Raw genomic sequence first — 24,636 nt, forward strand, 5'->3', positions numbered from 1 at the left:
TTACTCAAACTGTCAAACAGCACTGAGTAAATAATTCTGACCTGCTGATCCACCTCTGTTAACATTAAGAATGACAGAGAAAAGTCTTTCTGAAGTTCAGCCTCCAAATATTCCAACACTTGCTCATTCGTGGCCCCTACAGTGAACAGATTTTTAATCTGATTCATATTAAGTAAAGATCATCATCTTGGTTCTTAATTATTCCCTATAAAACCTTTTTCCTCCCCAAACTTTTTAAAATCACACCCTTTTTTATCCAGGTTATGCAAGGATTTACCATCTCCTTTAATAACACTTCTTCATATTACAATTTTCCAATACAGAAACTGGAGCAGAAGGGAGACAGATTCAGTTGTGCTTTATTTTAAATATATAAAGTTTTGCTAGACGCCATGGTTGAATACATGCTTGTTAAAAGCTTTACATCTGTCTTCATTTGATTGCTATAAAATTTAATTTGTCTTAATTTGGGACTTTTATCCAGGTTCATTTATTAAGATTTTGTTACTAAATCATGCTAGATTTGAAAGGAAAGTACAAGTAACCCTTTTGGCTTTGGTTTTCTCTTCTCACAGAATAACAGCTCCATCCTCTAAGGGTCACAACTACGTATTTCTTACAAGTTTCTAGATAAAGTAAATATCCACCTTTTGACCAATGTATGATGCTGCTCATAAAACAATAATTTTGATACAATTCCTGTACAACCAGGACTAGTTACATATGATCACTTACTTAAAAGTTTGGTTTTAGAGATCACCATGTTTTTTCTGTAGAAGGTAAATACACATCCATGTATAAATAAACAAAATAAACACAAAACTTAAGTTTGTTTTTATTGGATCAGATTTCAGATGGATAGGTTGTTCCAGACCAGCATCTGCAAGTGTGCTAATGAATAAATATGCTGGAACCCTTTTTACTCAAATAATAATAAGCCCCACTGGTATTGATTTTTGGATTAAATATTATATAAATGCATCTCTAAAACATGTAATTTCTTCCAAAACAGTAGGGCAGGCCAATTACTAGCAGCTGACAAAACTATATATACCTCTAACTACATACACCTCTAACAGTAGTTTTAAGCTGTTCCAGTAATGCTTCCCTTACCTTGACAAACAATGGTGATAGCTCTAGTTTTAGTACTTAGGGCAATGACAACAGAGTTCTAGGGAAGCTGAAGCTTTTCAAAATAACTACAGTTAGAAATATTTCTTAGGAAAGTTAAGCAGCATTAAAAAGAGTTACTTCCTGTAACCAAGTATAAGAGAAGCTGTGGCAGACAAGTGGATGCCATAAATTAAGCCAGAAAACAGGTACATCATTCAGCTGCTGGCAGGAAGTGATTTCAGCAAACACAACAAACATATTAGAGCCCTCAAATGTAGTTAAGTTAATTTTAAGTTTGATATTTGCACTGAGAGTTAGTAAATGATATTTCAAGCATCTTAATAAAGAGTAAGAGCTAGTAACAGACAATAGCTTCAGCAAGTACTTGCAATACTTTCAAAAAACTAGAAGCATGAGCCTAGACAGTTTTCCTGAATTCACAAATTTACAAGATCCTATCAATCACAAGTCATCAAGAATGATTTCTGAAATACAAGCCCTCCAAATGTAAAGATTTCTACTTATTTAAATAACTAATCATTCCTCGGAAAAAATGGCAAACAATAAAAAGCAAGGTAGAACAACTTTCCTTTGGTTAACCAACAGTTAACAACTGGTCTGCTATGGTCATTCAACTCAGAATATTACTGATATATGCACAAGCCAAAACTAACTTCATCGAACTCTTAGGCACTGATCTACTGAGAGTTTGATGGTAAAAAAACCCAGAGACTACACCACAGATTTTAAACTTAAAGAATTAAAATTACAGTTTTCTTCAGAGAAGAAGTTCGCCTGAAAGCTAAATCAGAGAAAGCCTATGTTAGATTTTTTCAGTTAAAATGAATACGGAAACAATAAATGATATTTGAAGGCAGGAAAATGAAACTCCTCACAAACCTTCTGCTTCAACGGCTCAAGCATGTAAGGCAAATTACAAAAATAATATTGGAAAACTGATTCTCTGGTGCAAGTACTCCTCTCAGGCTTCACTGATCACCTGAAAAATTGAGGCTAAAAACCAGCTATATGTGGTCAGCTGAGTAGGGCTGTATTTGGACATCTAGCTTACAACATGCTAAACAATACACATCTATTTCACCTGCACAGTTTCTTAACAGCTTTCGTATTTTGTGCTTCTGTAAAGCACAAATTGCATTAGGAATTCTCACTTAGTAGACCTCAAAGCACAACTTCAGTCACAAAATTGTTAATAGATGCTCTGGATTCATTCTTGATTCCTGGTCACTGGTATTGTACGGACAAAACCAAAAGAAAATGACAGTCCATATGCAATCTGTGGAACGAACAGTGCCTGTGAGACAGCTCACCTAAACCCTCCAGCTCTCTCAAGGTTCCAGATGATAAAAAGCTCATTTGTACACCAGCTTCTGGAAAGCTAAGAACCAGATATCTTCCTGTCACAAAGTGACATCTATTCATGCAAACTCAAATCTAGGCTTTCTTCTCAGTTGTTCTTGTTACATATTTAATCAAATCAAAGAGAACTTCAGGTAGAATTTATCAAGGGGTATTTCTGTGATGTATGGCTATAATCCTACGTGACTGGAGTTGAGCATATTTTACATCTGGTATTATAGACAATTAAAATCTACAAAAAATATACCATGGATGGAAATAAGTGAGATGTGTTGCCTAAATTATAGTCTAAGTGCAAGTTTATATATAAAGTGATTTTGTAAAAATCTCTAAAGCTATCAAAAAATTTTCAAGTGATAGTCTGATAAATTTTTAAAAGCTTTTTTATTTTTTCCTTTTTAATATTAAATCAGAATGAAAAAATTCGCAGTTGACAGTTTCTTTCTATCCCTTAGTGAAAAGATTTAAATTTGAAAGGAAAAAAGTGGGAGGAAAAAATCCTAAGTGTGCAATTATCCCTATATATTTTTTCATAAAGAAATACTGAATGAAATTTTAAAAAGCAACTAGAGAATGAAAGCTGCTTTATTTCCAGTCTTTTAATGAGCTCTGTGACTTATCATACAGAGAATATAGTGAGATTATAACCTTCCATATACATTTGTATACAATTGTAGAAATAACCAAGCAAATATTTTCCAATACTTTGCTTTAGACAGTAACTTCTACTGAAAATGTTTACCTGGCTTTTTCAACTCTATTTAATATTTCAATACTGAGATACCTGTCAAAAAATAAATCATTTGACTCGTACTTCTAACAGGAAGATCTGATTTATTTCTTCCAGAACTTTTAAAATCATGAATTCACAAAACATTTTAGTTAAACCAACTCTTCATGTCTTGTTTAAAAATGTTGTAGTCAGAAAGTTTTGTCTAGCAACAGCAACAAGGATTTACCAGAATTTTATAAAAACATAATAGTAAAACTTTCCAGTCATGCCCTACAATTTGATTTCTAAGCAGGAACCATATATATCAGCACATTATACACATGATGCATATACAAATACACATTAGCATGTATATTCATGTATTAGACATGTACATACACGTGTATAATACATGTGTGTATATGCTGATATATTATATCTGCTTATATATACATGTATAGGTATGCTAATTTATATATGATATATATGCATATGTGTTCATACACATGTGTATATGTATCTATGTGCGTATGTGTACTGGAAACTAAGTTAGCTTCCTTCTATTTCCTCTGAGCAGTCTGTGCATCTTGTTTGGATTCCTTTTATTTTAAATCCCTTCTCTCACTGAACCTATCTAAAAGGACACCTTCTGCCAGATAAGACAGGCAGTCATTGCTTCAAACTTTCCTTCTTCACTTTTTTTTCAGAATTATCTTCAAAAATCTTACAGCCCTCAGATGTGATAAGAAAACTGACTGCCAAGAAGCTGCCGAAGTAGCAACTAATTTATTCATTCAAAATTAAAATCCATTAAGAAAATCTTGATGGCATCAGAATTCACATCTTGGATCAAACTGCTGAAGATATCCCCATGAGGACTGAAGACACTTTTCTATAAAAAAGCCTTTTTTGTTTGTTTTTAACTTAGAATAAGCCAAGAATACTACTTCTAAATTAATCCTCTCACTGCTGAACCACAGAACAATTTTGCTGTGTATTATCATCTTACTAACTTGTAACAGGTGTAGAAAAGTGAAGGGTTACTATCAAGGAATTAAAAAACACAACAAAACATTTATTTCTGGATAAGCTCATGTTTTGCTACAGGAGTTAACGCTGCTGGATAAAGAAGTATGAAAATAAAGGAAACCATAATTCAAATTCCGTTTTTTTTTTTCTTCCCCTAAATCACAGTGTCTTTTTCCAAAGCACAACAGGACCATTTTACTGAGTACTAATAAGCAAATACTGGCAAAGGATTAAAGAAAGTATCGTGGAAGATAACTACAGTACTGCTAAAATTCAATTCTCCAACTTCTTAGAATAGACAGTATGAGCTATAAAAACTGAACCAACTGAATCTACAGCCATGTGTCAAAAGGAATAGTCTTTCCATGCACACAAACTAAGTTTGACCAAGCAATTTTTATGCCTGGACAACCATACACAAAATTGTAATACATTTGCTATCATGTTTCTGCTTTTACCTTTTGTCTCCTCTTTTCTTTTCGCTTATCTTCAGTATCTTGTAACATTTTTTCTTTCCAAAGATCAAAAAAATAGGAAGGATCAGTATAGAATTTCAATCCATCTTTCTTATCATCCCTGGAAATACAGTAGAAGAAAAGCTAAGGAAATACAATTTAGTATTTTTCAAGCCAACAAAACTCACCTTTGACGATGATTCAAGCTTCATCTTTTTTGCATTATAGGATGACAGCATGCCAAGTGCATTAAATGCCACTTTTGGTAGTTACAACTTAAAATTGCCTTGATTCATGCCAAGAATGTCAGGGTAAAGCAGTGGAATCCACAGCCTTTTGGGAGGCACGCTCCCAGGCTATGGCTCAGCAGGAGCTGGTTTGGCTCCTGCATCAGCCGCTCACCAGAGTGACATTCCATCAGCCGCTCACCAGAGTGACATTCACGGGTGCTGCAAGAAGATCAGTGCCAAGATAGGATGTGTAGGGGACAGAGGAGTTTAAGAATGGAATTCCGCTGTCTCAAAAGAACTGTAAAAAAGGAGTATTTGGCTCAATCCAGGCAGGTCTTAAGATCTGAATTTAGGAACAATGTAGGTCTGAGACCTTCACCCTTACAAAAGGAAGCACAAGACAGTCACTGTTCTCAGTGGGACTCTCCTAACTAGGGGAAGGGCTAGGAAAGTGGTGGCAACTGAAAGGCTGAATCCTACCAGACTATTCTAGGAGGATTCAAGACAGAGCTGATCTGGGCTTGCCAGCTCCAATTAGCAGCAGAAGCCAGGGACACCCAGACTAAGAAGCCACAAAAAAAAGGTGTGCTATCAAATCCCAGTTTGACCCCATGGCATGGAAATAGGGAACCTTCTAATATCCTAAACTCCTGGAAAGCAATAGGTGTAGGGGGAGTCAACATGGCAGGGCAGCTGGCATGGTCCAAACAGTATATGACGGTGATCCCAGTCTAGCTTGCTAAACTGGCATCTTTCAGACTCCCTTTAGGCTGTGGGCCCTAATTTCTTCCTGGGCAAATTCTGATGGCAGGTGAGTACTAATTTCTACCAGCAAGATCAAGAGCAATGGAGATCCTGCACATGGAAACCTTACAACCACTAGAACAGGGTACAGAGAGCAGACCTTGTACACTGCCCGGTCATACGGCCGTAAACCCCTTACTTTTTGTGCACTAGATCTCCTCACTACAAATGTCTAACCTACTGAAGGGGGTACTGGGCCACTCTTCCACCTCTCCAGCTGTGGTCAAACTACAATTTGAAGTTCATTTAAGCTTTGTCCAAGGCAAATACAAATAATTTAAATTCAGCAGATGTAAAAGACATTACAAGAAATGTAGTTTAAGTAAATTTCACTGAAGGATCCCTAATAAAACAGGAATAACAATAAAAAGGTCCCTGACACTGTCATCCAGGTATGTATTAGGACATAGCTGTGCAGAACAGCTGATCGATAACAACTCTTAGGAACTGGATGCCTATAAACAAATGCTACCATTGTCTGTAGCAGCAGCAAAACCCACGTCCTTCAGCTATAAATCTAACTGTTTTACCTTCCAAGTAAAAGCTCTTAAAAATGAAATACACTGCAAATGCTCTGCTACGTCATTCCTAAAAAAATTCAAATTTACTGCAGATTGAGCGTCTGCTTTACGCAGATACTTCACAATCTAGTACCTCTCAAAAGTTGAAGGACACAGTAAAAACAAGTCCACAACCCTTCAGACCAACAAATTATACTCATTTCATGAGCAACAATAAACTTAAAGGAAACAGGAAATGAAAACAGGAAACAAAGTCCTGCTTGTTGCTATTTTATTCACCAGTAAGTAACCAGGAAAAGTATATGTTGGAGGGAGGAGGGAGAACAGAGGGAAGGCAAAAGCAACAAATCCATCTTTCTGGATTAATGAACCTAAGAAAGCAGTTTAGTATATTAATTTTCTTTTTACTTTTTAAATAATCAATAGCCCTTGCTCTCTGATTCTGTGCTGCCATATAACACTTATGCTGAAATACGATGATTTTTGTGAGGTACAACTCATTATTTTACGTGTGGTAATAGCAATTTTTATTTCCATGAACAGGGAAGTCCCTGAAAAAACAAATATCAATAACCAATACAGCTTTTCCCTTCTGCTGTAATTATTCTTTGCATACAACTAGGAGATAAAGGGCAAAGTACAAGAACACAAACAATATTTCCATACCTATAAGGTGAAAGAATATTCAGAGGTGGTGGTTTGTCACTCTGATTATAAATATCAGCCACTGGGTTAGGAATGCTGTTCTTTGAAACTACCTGCTGATCTTGAATTGTTGAGCTCTTGAATGCTTTCTTCATATTGATATCCTGTAACGATACTGTTAGAAACAAAAAATATTTATCACAGGTCTGAAATTAACATAAGTGGATAAAACGTCCATTTTACACTAGCTATTTAAAGTATTTTCAGCAAAATATAGAAGGAAAACTGAAAGGTTTTTCTTTAGTGGATAATCAGCATATTTAAGCACAAAGGCATATAAGAATTACCATAATAAATCAGATTTAATTCCCACTTGGTCCAGAACCTCACTTAAAATAATGGCACTGTGGACTGTGTCTTGGAACATGATGCAAGAATCCTGTCACATGCAGATGCCAAATGATCCCCGCTTCTTATGAGGTTTAACCTGGACTTCCAATAGCAGAAAGACTGGCTTCAAGCCTGAAACACAAGGTCTGGTATTCCTCTGACATAGCATGCTTTATAATTACATGTGGTATCCATATACATTCAACCCCATTCTAAGTTTAATTAAATTATGGCCTCCACAATCTCCTGTGAGAGCTCCACATCTTTTACCATCTTTCAGCTCCAAAATCTTTCCATGTAATTGAACATCACCTGATCTTAAGTTTTCCTCATCTCTCTATAGAGCAAAAAAACTTACCTTCTTTATACAGTCCAGTAACATACTTCCATTTTATCTTTTCATGTACACAACTCTGGGGAAAACAACACTAGCCTTTTCATTCTTTCTTTTTAAATGAAAGCTTTAAGTTGCTTTTAATTGTTCCTGTCACTTTTAGGAAGACTTCCTTTCATTCTTAAAATAAATTTTCCTGAGATGGAGTGACCATTGCTAAGAAGATGAGGATAGTGCCAATCACAATTTAAAAGGGGTAGTAAGCTCTCCACGTTATCTTCCATTCTTAGGCAACCTGAAATACTGGTTTTTGACTGCAGTTGAACAGAGTGCTGAAGTTTTCACTGGCTTCTCTACAATGACACTAACCATTTCTTCAATTGTTTTACAACACTATAAGCTATATGAGTAGTGCAAACAAAATGCACTGACTTGTTTTCTTTTTATTCCCATTGACATTCCATCTAATATTTCTTGTCCATTCATCTAATTTATCAAGTCTCAAGAACAAACTGAGAATTTCACATGGTAACTGAACAGTACCGGACAAAAATTTAATATATTGATGACCTGCAAAACCAGAAAGGCATGAAATTTAACACACACCCTGTAAGGTGCACTGTTGTCCTTTGTCATGATGGGAACCAAATCCCACTCAGACTTCTCTATGCAACTGTTTTTGTTACCTGTGCTGAGGTCTTGTCTCTCACTCCAAGACCACTTAGATTCTTCCGTAGCTTTTAAAATAGCAAAAAATTAGAAACAGAGTATTTCATTCCAAATCATCATTCCCCCAACCACATCACCTGAAGTATCAAAACATCATTTTTGAGAAACTACTTCCTATTTAAACCTGACTATAAGTAAACTAGTAAGGTATTTCATGCAGTTTTTTCAGATATATACATCTGAACTGTTACATTTTTGAAGGAAGACATTCAAAAGAGCAAAACCCCCATTTCTCTGGGGCTTTTTAATGCAAGTTATTTAAATGATTTTGAAAATGAAACCTTAATTATTTTAAAACTTTTTTCAACTGCAGTATTAATTATAGATATATACATTTTTTCATATATACACTATATATTAGTAAGAAATCACTGATGCAATTAAATCTAAAGGTTTTTTTAAAATCAACCTAGCACTTGATATTTTACTTAAATGCCTAAGCTACACACAAATATATTTAGTATTAGTGACGGTAGAATGAATTATTATAAAGACTTCTACAGTGAAATAGCTAATAAAATTTCCTACTGACACTAAAATGACAGCGGCTTGTATCTATAGCTTATTAATGTGAAAGACTATTAGCAGTACAAGAGTAATAACTGCTGTCAATTTAAAATAAAAACTGATTAAATTCTCAGTCCATACACTAGTTTCTCCTTCCAATAGGCTGCTTTTAATTACTCTTCAAACTCTGAAAACTAGCCAGGAGGTACTGCATAATACAAATGAGACATTAAAAAAACAACAAAAGCAAAACCAGCCTCTGATGAGGACTGCATTTCCAAAAATGTTGGACTTGAGTGTCATGAAGACTGACATCATCCACCTCAGCACAGAGCAAGCTAAGCGTATGAGTATCTTCTAGTTGCTCATATTACCACCACAACATGCCTCAAAAACTATGCTGAATAGTGACCCCAGAATAGCTTACTTTATGTTCCCATATAGCTCTTGATCTTTAAGACAGCAACAGAAAGGTGCTAGTATCAACTGTGGTACTCTACCAGTTAACATGTTCCAAAACCAGTAAAAAAAAAAGACTTATAATAATTTTCAGACAGTAACAAGCTAAAAATGGAAGGGTAAATATCACACTATTAATATCAACAGTAACATTTAATATTGGCATTAATAATATTAAATATAATATATAAACTACACAAATATAAATATTAAATATAATATGTAGACCATATAAATAGTACTATTAAATAGATCACAAGTAGCATTAACTACTACTGAATATATAGTACACTATTGTCCTGATGTAGCAACATTTTACTAAACATGAGCAATCACTTAAACAGGGAGTACATGCAGTGGCTGGTCAGACATGTAACTGAACATGGAAGCAAACATGCATGTTACAGATTTTAGAGTTAGACATAGAAACATGTTTTACACATATAAGTGCTTTCCAACAGTGTAATGATGTTACTTAAATCCTTTAGTTTTACTGTGTATTTATGAAGTGAACACATAAGCAAGTGAGGATGTATTTTAAAGGAAAGCTCTTTCTAGTGACTAGAACGTCCTAGAGAATTTCACCTAGTTGATGCAAACACACAGGGCCTCATTTAGCTCTGTAAAGAGTATTATAAGATGACTGCAGAACAGACACTACCCTGAAATAAATGTAGATCTACTGTCCCAAAATTTTTCCAATATTCTGACTTATTTACAGTAAGGTCTAGATTTATTTATTTCTGATTAATTACACTCACAAACTAGAGGTTTTCCCTGTGAAAAAGGCAGCTCAATGCCTCTATTTCTACAGGGGCTTCTTATAAAACTCAAGAATATTTTTTTTTTTTGCTCTGCTAACATGATTTTTCCCAGCTTGCCTTACTGAGAAAACAAGATGAAATACCAGTTCAGGATTACTTTGAAAAGACAAGAGATTGTTGTGTAATTAAATACTGTAGTCTTGTCAACATCACTTCTGGCTCAACACTTCCATACAATTACCTACCCTCTTCTACTGTTGAATCCAGCTGGGTAACTTTGACAGCAAGGCGATCAATTCTGTCTTGAAGGGAATTTGCTCTGATGTAGAAGCTGTTGGCCTCATTAAACAATTCACCAAATATGTCTTCAGCATGTTTGCCTGTGTAAGAAGATAGACAGGGAAATCCCTTTGCTAAAGGCTTACAAAACAAGACAAATGGCTTCAGTATCATGAAGTTAGAATAAAACACAGTAGCTGTGGTATCATAACAGGGTAGTTTGTCATTCAGCAAAATTTTGGACAACAGATTTGTACAAAAATGTCAAAATATGTCATAAATGCTGCCTGAAGCCTGTTTTCCTGGATGTCCTGGTTAGCCTTCTACTTAAACAGGGAGACTTTCAAATTTTAATCCTTATGTGGCTGAACTACTGCCAGGTGACACACAACTGATCATTAAAACATGCCTCTGATGAAAATAAAGGTCCAAAGTTACTGCTGTCCATAAAAACTTCTGAAGTAAATTCTGAAATCTAAAATCTCGCAATGCATGATCATTAAGATTTAATTATAAGCATGAGCACAAGCCAACATCAGAATGAAGGCAAAGTGAAACAGATAAAAACCAGGATCCTCATGCAAGGCAGCCCACTTACCTCTACAAATGCTCACTGTATACACCTTGCTGTTACTGGAGCCATTTGAGAGTAAGACAGCACTGACCACATTTACCCATGGCCAGTCTGGACTTGATATAGCACAAAAGAGGAGCCTACAACCTTTTCAGCTGCCATATTTTCTCAATCACTATGAGAATGGATAGTCCAGCTCAAATCTGCAGCCTTGGGCACTACCCTAGAAGTGCTATAGCAGACAGGAGTGCCACATGATAAACTCAATCCCCTCTTGGTCCACAAATCCTTGTGCATGTCTGTTCCCTTCCTAGACCTCCCAAAGTACTAGGCATCCTCATCCAGTTTGACTCTCCATCTGTCCCAGTATGAACCTCTCAACCACTCTGGATCAGAATCCCCAATTTAACACTTCTCCTGCCCCAGAATCTCCCCTACAAATTTCAGATTCCACCCAAATTCACAGCTCCTGCTCACTCAGATAATACCTCACCTACTTGTCTCTCAGATCCTCCTACCCAGATACTGCTGCTTCAATTAAGATCTCTCCCTCCACTGTTTCTGCAGCCGACACCCCTCAGAACATCGACACTCCATCAGTTCACTGTGCAAAAAGCAAAATCCTGCCTCCTGCATTTAACCATGCTTTTTAAAACAAAAATAAATTTTAAAACCCTACTTCTGAATTAAACTCACCTTGTTATGACCTGTATCGGGATGAGTCTGAAGAGCAGAAATTGAGATGAGAAAGTGAAACCTTGTATAATGGTTGGCACAATATGGAATATGTATTAACCACCTAAATGACAATGAATTCCAAAAGAGCAGCAATTGCTGACATTTTAAGTTGGGTCCTATAATAACCAATCTTAATATCTTACAAAAAAAAAGTACAGACATAATGAAAATGTCAGTCAAGATCCCATCCTGTGAACATCTGGAGACCGTAACTCAAAGTAAAAAGAAGCCACTCGTAGGAAGTCAACAGGATCTTCCCCTTTCTTAGATGGTTTACTTGGAGGGGTGGGGGGGGAAAGAGAACACCACCACCACAGTAATATCTGAAAGTACTGTTTGTGAACTACAAATGAAAAAAAATTAATTTGATTGCCATGCTTTGAGTGGAAGACTTTATCAGTAACAGATTTCTTCACTAAACGGAATAACTAACCTAAAGTGTCAAGATATTTTGGTACAAAGCTCTGCTTTGTACATACGTGGGAAGTGGATAGGCAAGGTATTCTGCCTACCTGCTCCTATCTCCTCCTCCTCCAAAACCGAAGTCACACAACCACAGAATAGTTGAAGTTGAAAAGGATCAAGTCCAACTCCCTGCTTGAAGCACAGTCAGACAGAGCAAGTTGCCCAGGACTGCATTCAGTTGGGTATAGAATACTTTCAAGGATGGAGGCTCCACAGCACCTCTGGGCAACCCATGCCGGTGTTCAACCACCTTCACACTAAAAGTGTTCTCTAAGTGCTTCCCAGCAGCTAGCTGAGATTCAATTATAATCCTCATTTGATTTAGTTGCTGCAAATGAAGAGGTTACTCCAAGATCTTCAGCTAAATAAAGCAAGTATTACACTCTTCAGCCACCAGTATTCAGAGCTCAAAGCATCAATAAATTTTAATGGATGTTAGTTTATGTTAATGTATTGAAATCAGCCTGCTGAGGGAGGACTGCCGCATTCTAAGATTAAACACATCACCCCTAAAGTAGTCAAGCAGACAGGTGCTTGTCAGTTATCTTTCAGGAGGCAATGTAAGTCATAAAGTTGATTTGTGAGAAAATACTTCTTTCAATATTGAATTCTATTTTTATTTTCTTTTTAAACACTTGCTACTCTAACACAAGTGAAAGACAGGTTGTCAATCTCCTGTCAGTAAAAACAGTGAGATGGTAAAGCAATATTGGAACACACTATTCTAAAACTTACTGCATCACGTTAATCAAAGTAGTATTTCTCTAGTGTTTTCTATGTTACCATTTTTTAAATTAGATTTTTAACAATACAGAAACAAACACAAAAAACCCAAACTATCAGAAGTTACAAGCATGTGTCTTTCAACTTAAGAGCTGATTTTGGTACTATAAAGACAGTCATTTAAAAACATGAGGTGCTTCCCAATATTTAGATTGCTTTAGGGCAACATAAATATGAATTTTAAAACCACTAAAGGAATCACATAGTCTTTCCTCCTAAAGCTCCCTCCAAACACAGAACTAGTTGAAAAGAAACTTAGTCATGGTGCTGGCTCACCAAATCCCCCCTCTCAAGAGGTTTTAATATCAATTAACATAAGTGCCTCTTTCTAGCACTTCTACAGGTCATCTTCACAGAGCTGTATATTTGATTACTCACAAAATAAATTTGCAAGCATTGAGAGACACTTCTGGAGATCAGTATTTCACAAGTAATTGCAAGAATACCTCTACCCAAATTCTACAGTAATTACATGAAACATCATCTGGCCACATCAATTTATAACATCTCTAGCAGAGATGAGACACCATCTGAATTAATTATAATTGATTTTCACATTCTGCATAAGGCATGCATTAACACATTGAATACCTTGCCCCAAAGGTATCTTTTGTCAGCAGTCAAAACGCTCAATGCTGTAACAGAAGAGTTCAACAATGGTGCTGGCTTGTCTGAAGACTGGAAATCCAACAGTGTTTATTATTTTGGCTAGTTTCCTTTCACATATTTGAGTCTAAAAAGTACAGCTTTCCTTTGCATTCCTTCCACAGCAAAAGTACATGGAAGAACACATTCAAGTTAACAGATTTACAGTGCATTAAAAGGATTACAATTTTTCACACCATGAACATGCATTATCAAAGAGAAAAGGTAAAGCAGTGTCATCACCTGGCATTCAGGTGTCAGTTCTACGAGACACTGGAAGAAAGATGATACTGGGACTGTCCCAAAGGCAGCCAGTGCTACACTATTACTCTCCTCAGGGTCCTAAGTAAGGACTGAAACATCCTGCAGAACTAGCTGGTGTTTTGTAAACCAGAATTCACCCAGGACATGACCATTCATCATAACATGGAGCAGAAGACAGTGATTCCACCCACCCCTTTGTAACTGGATTAATTAGCATTAGAATCATGCTTCCCCCCTCCTACCTCACTTTTTTTTTTTTTTAAATAAGCAAAAGTGGTAGGCTGTTACTGACCAGGTGTTGAGTCTTACCTGCCTCCTCATAGCACCTCAGCATAATAATACCAAAAAAGCTAACCTCCCAACTCAACTGATTTAACAGTGGTAAAAAGCAGTCACACAAAGTTGGATGCAGCATGCTCAGGCCTGCATGCAAACTAGTAAAACTCTGAGCCAATGGCCAACAAATTGGTGGACATCACTCTGTGTGAAAGTAAAAGCCTTTCAAATCCCCACAGACCACGCTTTCCTTCATTTTCTGTTGTACAGCAAAACATATTCGGTGTCACTTGCTATGGGTCAAAGAAAGTAGCTCTGTACCCATGTACATGTTTTATACCCATGTAGAAATAAGATTTCAGCCTGACAGGTAGTATCTGAATGAATGGAGAAGCCAAAGATACAAAAATACAAAATATTTGAAGACTCTCAGAAAGGAAAGAAGTGGTAATGCAACTTGAAACACGAGTATGTTAGTGTACAGGCTGAAATCTAATTAAAAAAAGCTCAATAAAGGAGTAACTGTACAGTTTTTAATATTTAGACTTCAATGACAATGAGATGTAATTTATTATTTCTTCCCCATATATACACATATGCAAAACTCAGGATCAAAACCATGGTGCAATAGATCCTGTTGCAGAGAGCAGCTTTTTTCACTGTTTAGAGTTCTGTGGCCGTCAGACCAAACTCCACTGCCAAAAGTAAGGGAGTATTTTGTGAAAGCTTTCTTCAAAGTCTTTGCTCCATGACTATGTTTACTAGGTAAAGCATTATGGTACTTACAGGCATGGGCTGCAAATGCTCCCAGTCCTGTCCCGTCTGCACACCCCCCCACCCCCCCCAAGATTCTCTCCTCCCAAGTAGAGGTGAACCCCTGAGTAAAGCTTTTGCCTTTTATATAAAAGTGCAGTTTCATACAGAACGCTGCTCACACTGCCTGTGTTCCAAGCCAGCTGGCTGCAAATGCACGCAAATCTGAAGACGTAATAGAAAAAAGCTCCACTAAGAGCACATTCCTCTTGGACAAGAACTTGTTCGTGTCTCCTGAAAAGAGCAGAGGCAGAAGCAAGCCAAATTTGTACGCAACAGCACAGATCTCCCGGTTTCTAAAATTCACACCAAACTCAGTGCAACATTGAAAAACAGTGTGACTGCAAGACAGACCTGTACTTGCTCTCTCTCTGTGCTTCAAGCTGTGTGAACACCAACAAGCTCTGATGCTGTCAGCAGGACATACTGCATTAGCTCCAGCACAGCATTTTTCTATGATCATTTCCTTGCTCCCAGTTGGCTTGAAACACAGGCAAAACAAACACTGTCTGCTGAAAAAAACCCTCTGCAAACATGACAGATTTTAGACTGTCAATGAGCCTGGTGGTAGGCTTCACTCATTAAATACCGTGTATTCATCTGTTAAAACAAAGGACACATCATTTATTTGCATAGATCTTTAACATGACACTAATAAAGTACTTTAGGGCTGTCTACTGAGACTTCTGATGACCTCAGAAAGCTGCGAAGGGAAAACTGCAGGATATGGATTGTGTAAATAGCCAGTTCCTCAGCAACAATCATAAGAGGATCTGAATATGCAGTTTAACAGACAGATTAGCCCCAAGACCAAGTCTGGAAAAATGAAAGCTAAACATTCCTAGCAAGTCAGACAAGTGAAAAGTGTATTATCCATACTTTGGCAATCATTGTACCATACCAAAATGAGGTCTTATCAGATATCCTTGAACGTAACTAGGACATTAGCCATTCTTCTCAGATTTCTGAAGCTTAAGGATGTCAATACAATACAAACACAAATTAACTATAAACAACATTAGACACTAAATTAGCAGCTACTGCTCAAGAAAGATCAGATAATCACATGGAAACTTCACTGAAAATATCAACCCAATGTTTAACAGCAACCAAAACATTATAAATTCTTAGGGAACTAATGATAAAACAGAAGTCTGTTTTGATTATGATCTGAAGTCCTCAACATTCCACCTTTAAAAAAACCAACATACTCTAACTTACATATCCAAAGCAGAAATAACAATGAGCAGAAATACAAAATGGTTTCTACCCAAAAAGAGCACTAACAGATCAGGACACTCCAACCTGGAAAAGATATCACCAGGAGAACACAATAAAGACCTAATAAAAACCACAGATGATTACAGAAACACATGAGATGAAATCACCTTTCATTATTTTTTTATAACTCAAGAACCAGAAGGTATCAAAAGGAAGAAACAGATCAACTTCTATTGTGGTACATTCTGCCACAGGTTATTGGGCAAGAAAAATGTGCCATCCCTATCTGAACACATCTAAGCAATTCCACAGATGATTGGTTTGCAAATGTTTGTAACATAGGATGATTCAGATGGACCCCTAGATCAGAAAATCCCTAAATCACTGACTACTGGAAAGGGAAACATGCTCTGTTTCTTGTACTCTTTCCCTAAGCATAGGCTATTTCCTATCATCACAAACTGACCACCAGACTTAGTGGGACCCGTAGTCTAAACTCCATACAGACTTTCTTACATTCCTAAAAACCATTTCCATTTACAAAGTGAAGAAACTGATGAAGCAATAATTTCTTTTCGAAGCAATAATTTCTTTTCTAGGACCAGAGTTATGTGCACAAACAACAGCTGCTGATTGTTAAACACTCTGAAGAAATCTCTTTTCTCATTCATTAAGAAATATTATTCTTCCTGCAAGCACTCCAGGCACGCTTCTAGAATTGCTAGTTGTGGTGTCAACTGACAGGTGTACTGTGTAGGCTACTCTGTATGGAGCTGATGCTAGCTTGCCTCAACAGTAGCACAGGTTTGTTCACTGAACGCCATTCTTTTGATGTATGTGCATAATTTCATTCCTATGAATTAATCACACATATGTAAAGAAAAGGCTTAAGAAGTATTAGCATGTTACGATAAACTGAAATTTCAGTCAAATGTGTCATTTGATGCCAAGAGGCAGAAGAGTTTGCTGGTTTCATCTTGTACAACTGAAAGCTAAGAATAACTCAAGTGCTAGTCTTGTTTCCTGCATCAATTTCTCTCAGCTTAGAAAAACTCCCGGTTTTTTATGCCATAGTTTTTTGGTTGGTTAGGTTTTTTTGGGTTTGCTTTTTGTCTTTGGGTTGGTTTGGTTTTTTGTTTTTTACACTTCTAAATCTTAGAGAGGCTCTTCTTGTGTAAAGTGCAAAACACAGAAGAGCATAAAAACTATGAAGTAGCATTATATTATTATATTACATAAGTGACAATGTCCTGTATCATAATTTTGCTGTTGAAAACAAGCCATCTTAGAGCTTTTAATTTATTCAGGTTTTCGTCAGGAATTAAATACTTGCAGGAAGTCACAGATACTTACTTAAGCTGCTTAGCTGGCGTATGATAGCAGCAAGGGTACTATTCGTTACACATTCCAGTTCACTAGTAATTCCTTCTGGCAGAGCTCCTCGGCAGAGATGCCGTGGTTCGATGTTCCTTTTCACCAAAGGCATGGCTCACAACCTGCAATTCACAGAAAAATACATACAGAAACGAAATTCAGACCTATGAATCTGTGTAGCATACATTCAGTTTTTTCTACAAAATACACTTCACCTTTCTTTTTTTAAAGCACTTACTCTTCCTGCCATAAGATACTATACGATTTCCACTGAGGCACTGGAGTCATGCACTCAAGCCAGAACATGACAAGAGCGCTGCAGATAAGCACAGAGGATACAGTCTATGTAGATAACCTACACTTTTTGTCTTGGATTTGGTGTAAGATTTACTGTATACACAGACTTGTGCTACAGCACCAGAATCACTGGACTTTAGTGCACATTTGCATTTATAGAAAGTTGGCAGTCCCCACAGGAGTGGTAGGAAAGATTACTGTCTGGAGCAAGCTGGCTTGCTGCCTTGGCAAGCGGGCCACCAACGGGCTGTCCGTGCATTATAGCCTCAGACACTGGCCTACCCTCGCTCTGACAGTTTTCAGCCAAAATGATAAACTCATCTGACAGATAAGGGCAAGGGCTTCACAGAAATAGGCTGGGTGAGAATAAGGAAGAAGCTGCAATGTGAGGAAGATGGTTTTTCACAGGTGGTGCTGAATGACAATCTGAATGAGGTAAAAGCACATATTGAACAGATTTCAGGAACATGCTAGATGTGTGAAGACATTTATCTGAGAAAACAAAGGTTATCAGAACTGTTTTTTCTGGAAAAATAAAAGAAACTAGGATGGGAAAAAATACAAAGAGAGATCTCAAAGCATCACACAAAAGGGCACAGGGGCATAGAAAACATAATCCTGCAGAGAGCAGCTTTGAAAGCTGGTACACTCAAGTAAGACAGAATTCCCCCAGAAGGGAAACAAGAGCATATAATATAAAAAGTTCTTAAGCAGTTTTCTTTAAAATGGTATTAACACAATTATGAGTCAATTTGATTAGCTTTTTTTAACACTGACAATTCAATGTCCATGCACTACTTATGAATAACACTCTTTTTAAAGATCATGTGGCCTCAAAATTTTCTGGAATTAGAAGTTAGTGTTACCAAGGACATGAGTTTATTTGGAAAAGACTTAACTGAAAATTTCTTTTTTATTGCACTAAAGCAATTGAAGTAACCTTTCAACTTCTTTAATGAAAATCACATTAGTAAATTAAAAATACCTTTTTGCTTTTGAAATGTTGCATAGTAATTCTTGTAATGACTTTGCCCCCTGAAGGTTTATAACACTTCCTTCTCAAGAACATTTCTAAAAAATTAACAGCTTAAGTAATTAACAAAAAGCAAATTATTTAACTAAGATTATTTCAGAACAGACCAGGAAGGAACAGGATCACAACTTGTAAGCACCAGTCTTGAATTGTATTTTACATCTTTCTTACTATGAAACAGTTTATTCAAATGTCAGAATTTAAGGGCAGCTAGTTTCCTAAATTTTAAACAATACAGAGGTAAGGGAGGAACAACTTTTATTTGATATTAGACAAAAAAAATCTTACGTAATATCCAATGCACTCAGTTTTCTGAACTTGATCAAAAATAGGTAAAAATTGGAAATGCACAATTATTGAAGAGCAGCATTGAGCAACATCACACTGCAAACAGGCTAGTGCACTGCAACTGTGAAATAAAAGTCATTATGAGGAATTGTTTCGCTGTGTAGGAAAATGTTCATAAACAGAATTAGTAAGTAGTAAATTAATAGGAGCATAAAGCAGTACTAAAGCAGCCAAGTACAAATCTCAGCATTACTCCAACACACAAGCTACAATGTTTGGTTTTCTCTGTAACATTAAAAACACTGTTGTACAAACTAAAGGTATAAAGACTCCCTACAACTATGACAACATAATTCCTGAAATATTGGTGAGTGATTAGACAACTCATAAAATTGTCCTTCCTTGGAACTAATTTTTACATGCATTTCATCAGTAAAACCCTCTGGTGAACAAGGCAACCATTTTACTGGGTTTAGGATTTGTGGGGGATTTTGTTTGCTTTTTTAAAGAGAATTACTGTGGATATGTTTTGCTACAAATGCTCATAACTCATTTTCATTTTTTTTTTTTTTTTAACCTAGCTTACTTAAATTCTTATATAAAAAGACCAGAAGACCAGCAAAATAAAGCCCGGTTTCCTGTGGCTTTCTGTCTAGCATTCTCAGAGATAGCCACGCCCTTACCTTTTGCAGTTTACCTGACTTTTTCCCACCACCCCAAGCAACACACTGGGGCCAGTTGAAAGCTGGCTGCACACTGCCCAGCTAATTGTCTGCTACCTCTTGAAACACCCACCATGCTTAGCATAATCAAAATGCCTTTCACTAGAAGAACTAAATTAAGTCCCTTCTCCACATCATGTCCTTCCTCACCTATAAAAGCTAATTTGAAGAAAACACACAACTGCAGTTTGAGTTTTTCATTTTTGCATCAATTCTTCATGAAACGTTCCAATGCGTTCAAGAGCTAGCAGGGGAGAGACAGACCAACACAAGACATCCCATTTCTTTAAAGAGCAGACTAAAACACACAGCGGTGCTGAGGGTGGGGAAGAAAACATTCATTTTTGAATGCATGATTTAAATTATTATGTATCCACCTCATTTCAGTGTGAAGTTTAATTCCAAAAGGTAAACTGAACACTGATGAGTAAATACATGCAACAGATTAAGCAATGCATTAACTGCTCCTGATCAAAGGAAAAAAAAAAAAGGCCTGCAATTGCAATTATAAGTTTCATCTAATTTAAACCCTTCAACTATCTGAATCACTTACAGACCTATTCAACTTCTAATCCATTAGTAAGTAAAAAAGCTCTTATTACTATGTGTCCTTGCCACTAAAGCACTACCACCCTTTTCTTCACCACACACAACTCAACAGCTAGACAAACTTAACCTTTCTTAAAGAATATTCATGAGAAGTGAGACTAAAATTTTTTCAAAATTATCTAATTTCAAAATATTTCAAAATATGTAACGGAAGGTTAAACAAGAAATCAAGACAAAATTGAAGCCCCTGTAATTCAGAGGCTTCATCAGACTCAACCAGGCTGGGGGGTAGTATGTTACCAGGTGCAAAAAAAAAAAAAAGCTAGCAGTGGCAGTTCCACTGCCTTCTACTTCCATCTTCCACCTGATTCAAGCCACACTTCCACCCCAGTTTATTACTAGAGAAGATATTCATCATGATATTCTGTCACTGTATTACAGACATGAGCATCTGGTAAATCATACTCAAGTTTACAACACAGAGGTTAAATAACTTCTCTTCCCTTCCATCCCCAAATAAATTGAAAACATAAGGTAAATAATTTATTATTTTCAAAAGTTGTATCAGTTCAGAAGATTAGGACCAATCACAGTTGATCGTTTTCTCACATTTTACCCCAGCTAAGTACACAATACAGCCACAGACTTAGGGCTAGGACAAAAGGTCCAACCCCACTCCCTGCACAGAGCCACCGATGCCTGACACAGCTGGCTTTAAAACACCAGCTGCATCTGGCCCAAGACATGAAGGATCTAAAATGATGCTATACTGCATCTATGTAACTGGCTGCACTAGAAATGTATGAGATATTAGCATCAGACCAGAAGAACAGGAGCAGGAGTCAAAGGCGAAAGAAGAAAACTAAGAGGGCAAAACATCATTTAACACCTCACTAAATCCATGCATGCCTCATTGGACATGGATTGGGGACAACATCTGGCTGGATTAAACTCTGACTAGAGCTCAAATGGACACTGCTCGTCAAACCCTACAGGCATCAGCAACTGCACAGCTAACCTAACTCAATTTCCATGCACATTCTGAAAGGACGGGACATCAGAAGCTTGAATTAGCTTAGATCAGCCCATTAAAAATTGACATTAGACATGCTCCCTCAGTATTCTCACCTCCCTTTTTCTTCTTTTTCCCCCCCTCAGAATAACTTGCATAACTGCTTTTTGTTTTAAAATTAGAAGGCACTTATCCCAGTAGTTATTGCTGTAGAGGCAAGCAGGGTACAGAAAAAGATGAATTGAAGCATTGCTTTTCCTTCCACACTTCCCCTGCAGTTGCAGGAGTATTGCTCCAGGTTAGTTTGGACCACTCTCCTCTGAACAACAGCTGTTAAACTGCATGTAGGAAGTTTGACATTGCATTGACAAGTCAGGTTTTTTTAAAAAAATGAAGTAGAAAGCAGATGTTCAGTAACAAACATGAAAGACGACAAACACAATCTACAATCTTTCCAAACAGCAGAGCAGCTATTATAAGAGACAAGCTGGGTTTTCAAGTATTTGAGCAACTGGCAAAAACTCAAAGCACCAGCTGTTCCCCAAACCTGCCTTTTGCCCTTTCACATCCCCAAAAAGGCACTGTAATTTACACTAGTGCTAAAAATATGTAGCTGAATTTCATGGTTCTTTAATATTGTAAGTTCTTTATATATTCACCAATACCACAAAACGAACGCCAATTCTTTATACAGCCCCTCTACTTGTGAATGTTTCCTTATTACATTTTCTCAAAGGCATTGTTCAATCCCTTTTTTAAACTCTTAAGGGGTTTCTTCTTATACTCTCTAGTAAAATATAGCAAAGCTGAACATTTTTACCATGAAAAAGAGCTTTCCATACATCCACCCTAAATTCTCCATTAATATATTCTATTATTTTCAAGAAGGTTTAGAGCTTTTCACTGATGAATCTCACAGACCTCTGTAAAAGAAAAAAGATATCATCATTCTCCTTCTGTGGAGAAAGACAAGAGATGGATTTAATATGCAGCTTGTCCTAAGTGATGTGCCAGATGGGATTCCATTCAAAATTAAGCACCTAAATTTGTATGACTACATATAGATGAACTCAGTGTCCATATCCCTCTTGAGAGCTCAGAAGCAGCCTGAAGAGCAACTAAATCACTACATCTATTGATAGATACAAGAATGATACAGTGAGTTCAAATACCTCACATGTAATCTCTGCTATGCACCCACCTAAATTTAGGTGTCTGAATCTAGAACTGAATTTCACCCCCTCAAAATCAGAGAAATACTGTTGGTTTCCTCACCTCTAGCTCTGTAACCAAGTCCTAATCACACCGTTTCTATGCTTCCAGCATTTCAAATGTCCTAACACTCAATTCAACACGCTAATTTCCATCTCTGAATGGCACTCCATTTGGTAATATTGCCCATTTCTCCATTTAAGTTCATAATTCTAGACAGTCTGCAATTGCCCCACCTTCAAAATTTATGTATGTGCTAAACAGAAAGAGAAGGGAAAGCAGGAAGATAAAAGACCCCAAACACTAGTTCTGGAGATGCTCTCCCTCCCCATTTTTTTTTTTCCAGTCATTATTATCACAGATCTCCCTGTTCTCTAAAGGCCCCTCATCCTTCACACAAGACACAAAGAAAGGGCTACATGGATAGCAGACACTGCTACCCCTCTTATCTCAAGAGAAGGAAAAGAATGCACATGCCTTTAATGCACATCGCTTTGTTTTCCCCATCCTAAACGACTGGGAACCCGATGTTTGTGAACCTTTCCTACTTATCATCTGTGGACATCATTTTACTTCTTTATCAGTAATGACAAGTTAAAAACAAATAAACTGGAACTAGCATATTATCTGGAAATCATTATTTTAAGTTGATGATTTGTCTAATGTCATTCATCTGTACTTTAAGTTCGGGGGTTTTTTTTAAACTGGCTTCATTCTAACCAGAGTTTGAATCAACATTTTGTATACTGCAAAAGAATATAAAATATTTAGCCATCAGTTACTGTGCAACACTGCTCCAATGCCCCTGAATTATTTTATATTTACCAAAAAGGATCTAGATAAGACTAATTTTTAATAGCATCTTCTGGTTATTTTAGTTTTATCGAGTATGTAATTCCTCTCAGCCACATTACTATGGAACAAATATCAAAAGAAAAAGTTTCACTAAACATCATAATTACACTTCAAGTACTTCTATTAGAGCTCTCCCAGTCTAAGGGACAAACAATGTATTTATTAGTTTTCATACAGTTTTTTATGCTTCCCCTATTTTTTAATGCAACTCTAGTTTGATACTGAGTTTGCTGAAGCAAGGGCAGACATTTGTTAGAAGTATGCACAAAGTCTAACAAAATTCTGTTCCTTAAGGATAACTAAAAATCAAGAACATCTTTTTTCTTATCTGCAGCAAACCACATAATTCAACAAGACAATACATGTAAAGTGAAATGGCTAGAAAATGTTCACCTTGAAAAAATAGCTAAAGTTTTATATATAGCCAACTCTATCAACATCATTTCCACAGATTTTTCTCCTGATTATCAGATCTACATGAAAGGCATGACAGCCAAGGCTGGAATGAAAATAAGGTTTTTCTTCTTAGCATCAGACCACCACTTCTGATCTTCTCATATTATACCAACCTAAGTAATAGCAACGATGAAATGGGCACAGAAATCCCTAGAGCAATTTTGTTTCTTTAGTACAGCTCTTATTTTAATGTCTGTTGCAATGAGCTATTTCTGAAGGCTCATCAACTTGGAGGGTTGTTTTCTTTTTTTTATTTGGCTGGGGTTTTGTCTGTGCTGAGCTCTTCAGGCCAAATTTTATGGTCCAGTAATATTATGAAGGAAATCAAGACATTAAAGCAATGACAAGAGAAAGGACAACAGGGGGGGCAATGGTGTTTGGCTTTGTTTATTTACAACCTAAATATATTTTATGGACCTACATTTCCCTAGCCAACCCTCCACAACTCCAAAAGCCCTCTAAGAAGCAGAACAAAAATTTTGAGTTGGTAGTTACCTCTGCTAACACTGTGGGCCTGCAACACAAAAAGTTTATAGAACCATTAAAAGGTAAACATATTAATTCAGAAATTTCCTCTAAAAAGTTGGGAGAGAAAAAAAGTAAATGGATCTCCACAGCACTGAACATTTACAATTATCTTAAATTTAGGTCTCAAAATTTCATGCTAACGCTAACTCTAAACAAGCATATGCAAGATAATATTCACTA

General features: G+C 36.6%; 1 protein-coding gene across 7 annotated transcripts in view; it reads right to left on the reverse strand.

The window, feature by feature from the left end:
- WASF3 (WASP family member 3) overlaps nucleotides 1-24,636 on the reverse strand; it is a 74,146-nt gene that overhangs the window by 9,804 nt on the left and 39,706 nt on the right. For 6 of the 7 annotated variants that reach the window (XM_074815952.1, XM_074815955.1, XM_074815949.1 and 3 more), the window contains 4 exons: nucleotides 17,484-17,626; nucleotides 10,318-10,452; nucleotides 6,911-7,064; nucleotides 4,693-4,810 (listed from right to left, as the gene is read on the reverse strand). In XM_074815952.1, coding sequence (XP_074672053.1) covers nucleotides 4,693-4,810; nucleotides 6,911-7,064; nucleotides 10,318-10,452; nucleotides 17,484-17,616 — 540 coding nt within the window. In that variant the 5' untranslated portion in view covers nucleotides 17,617-17,626. Of the gene's footprint in view, nucleotides 1-4,692; nucleotides 4,811-6,910; nucleotides 7,065-10,317; nucleotides 10,453-17,483; nucleotides 17,627-19,122; nucleotides 19,234-24,636 lie in introns of those variants that run through there. The other variant, XM_074815953.1, reaches the window with a different exon arrangement.

The sequence above is a fragment of the Strix aluco genome, chromosome 2 (assembly GCF_031877795.1).
Source record: "Strix aluco isolate bStrAlu1 chromosome 2, bStrAlu1.hap1, whole genome shotgun sequence".
Taxonomy (NCBI): domain Eukaryota; kingdom Metazoa; phylum Chordata; class Aves; order Strigiformes; family Strigidae; genus Strix; species Strix aluco.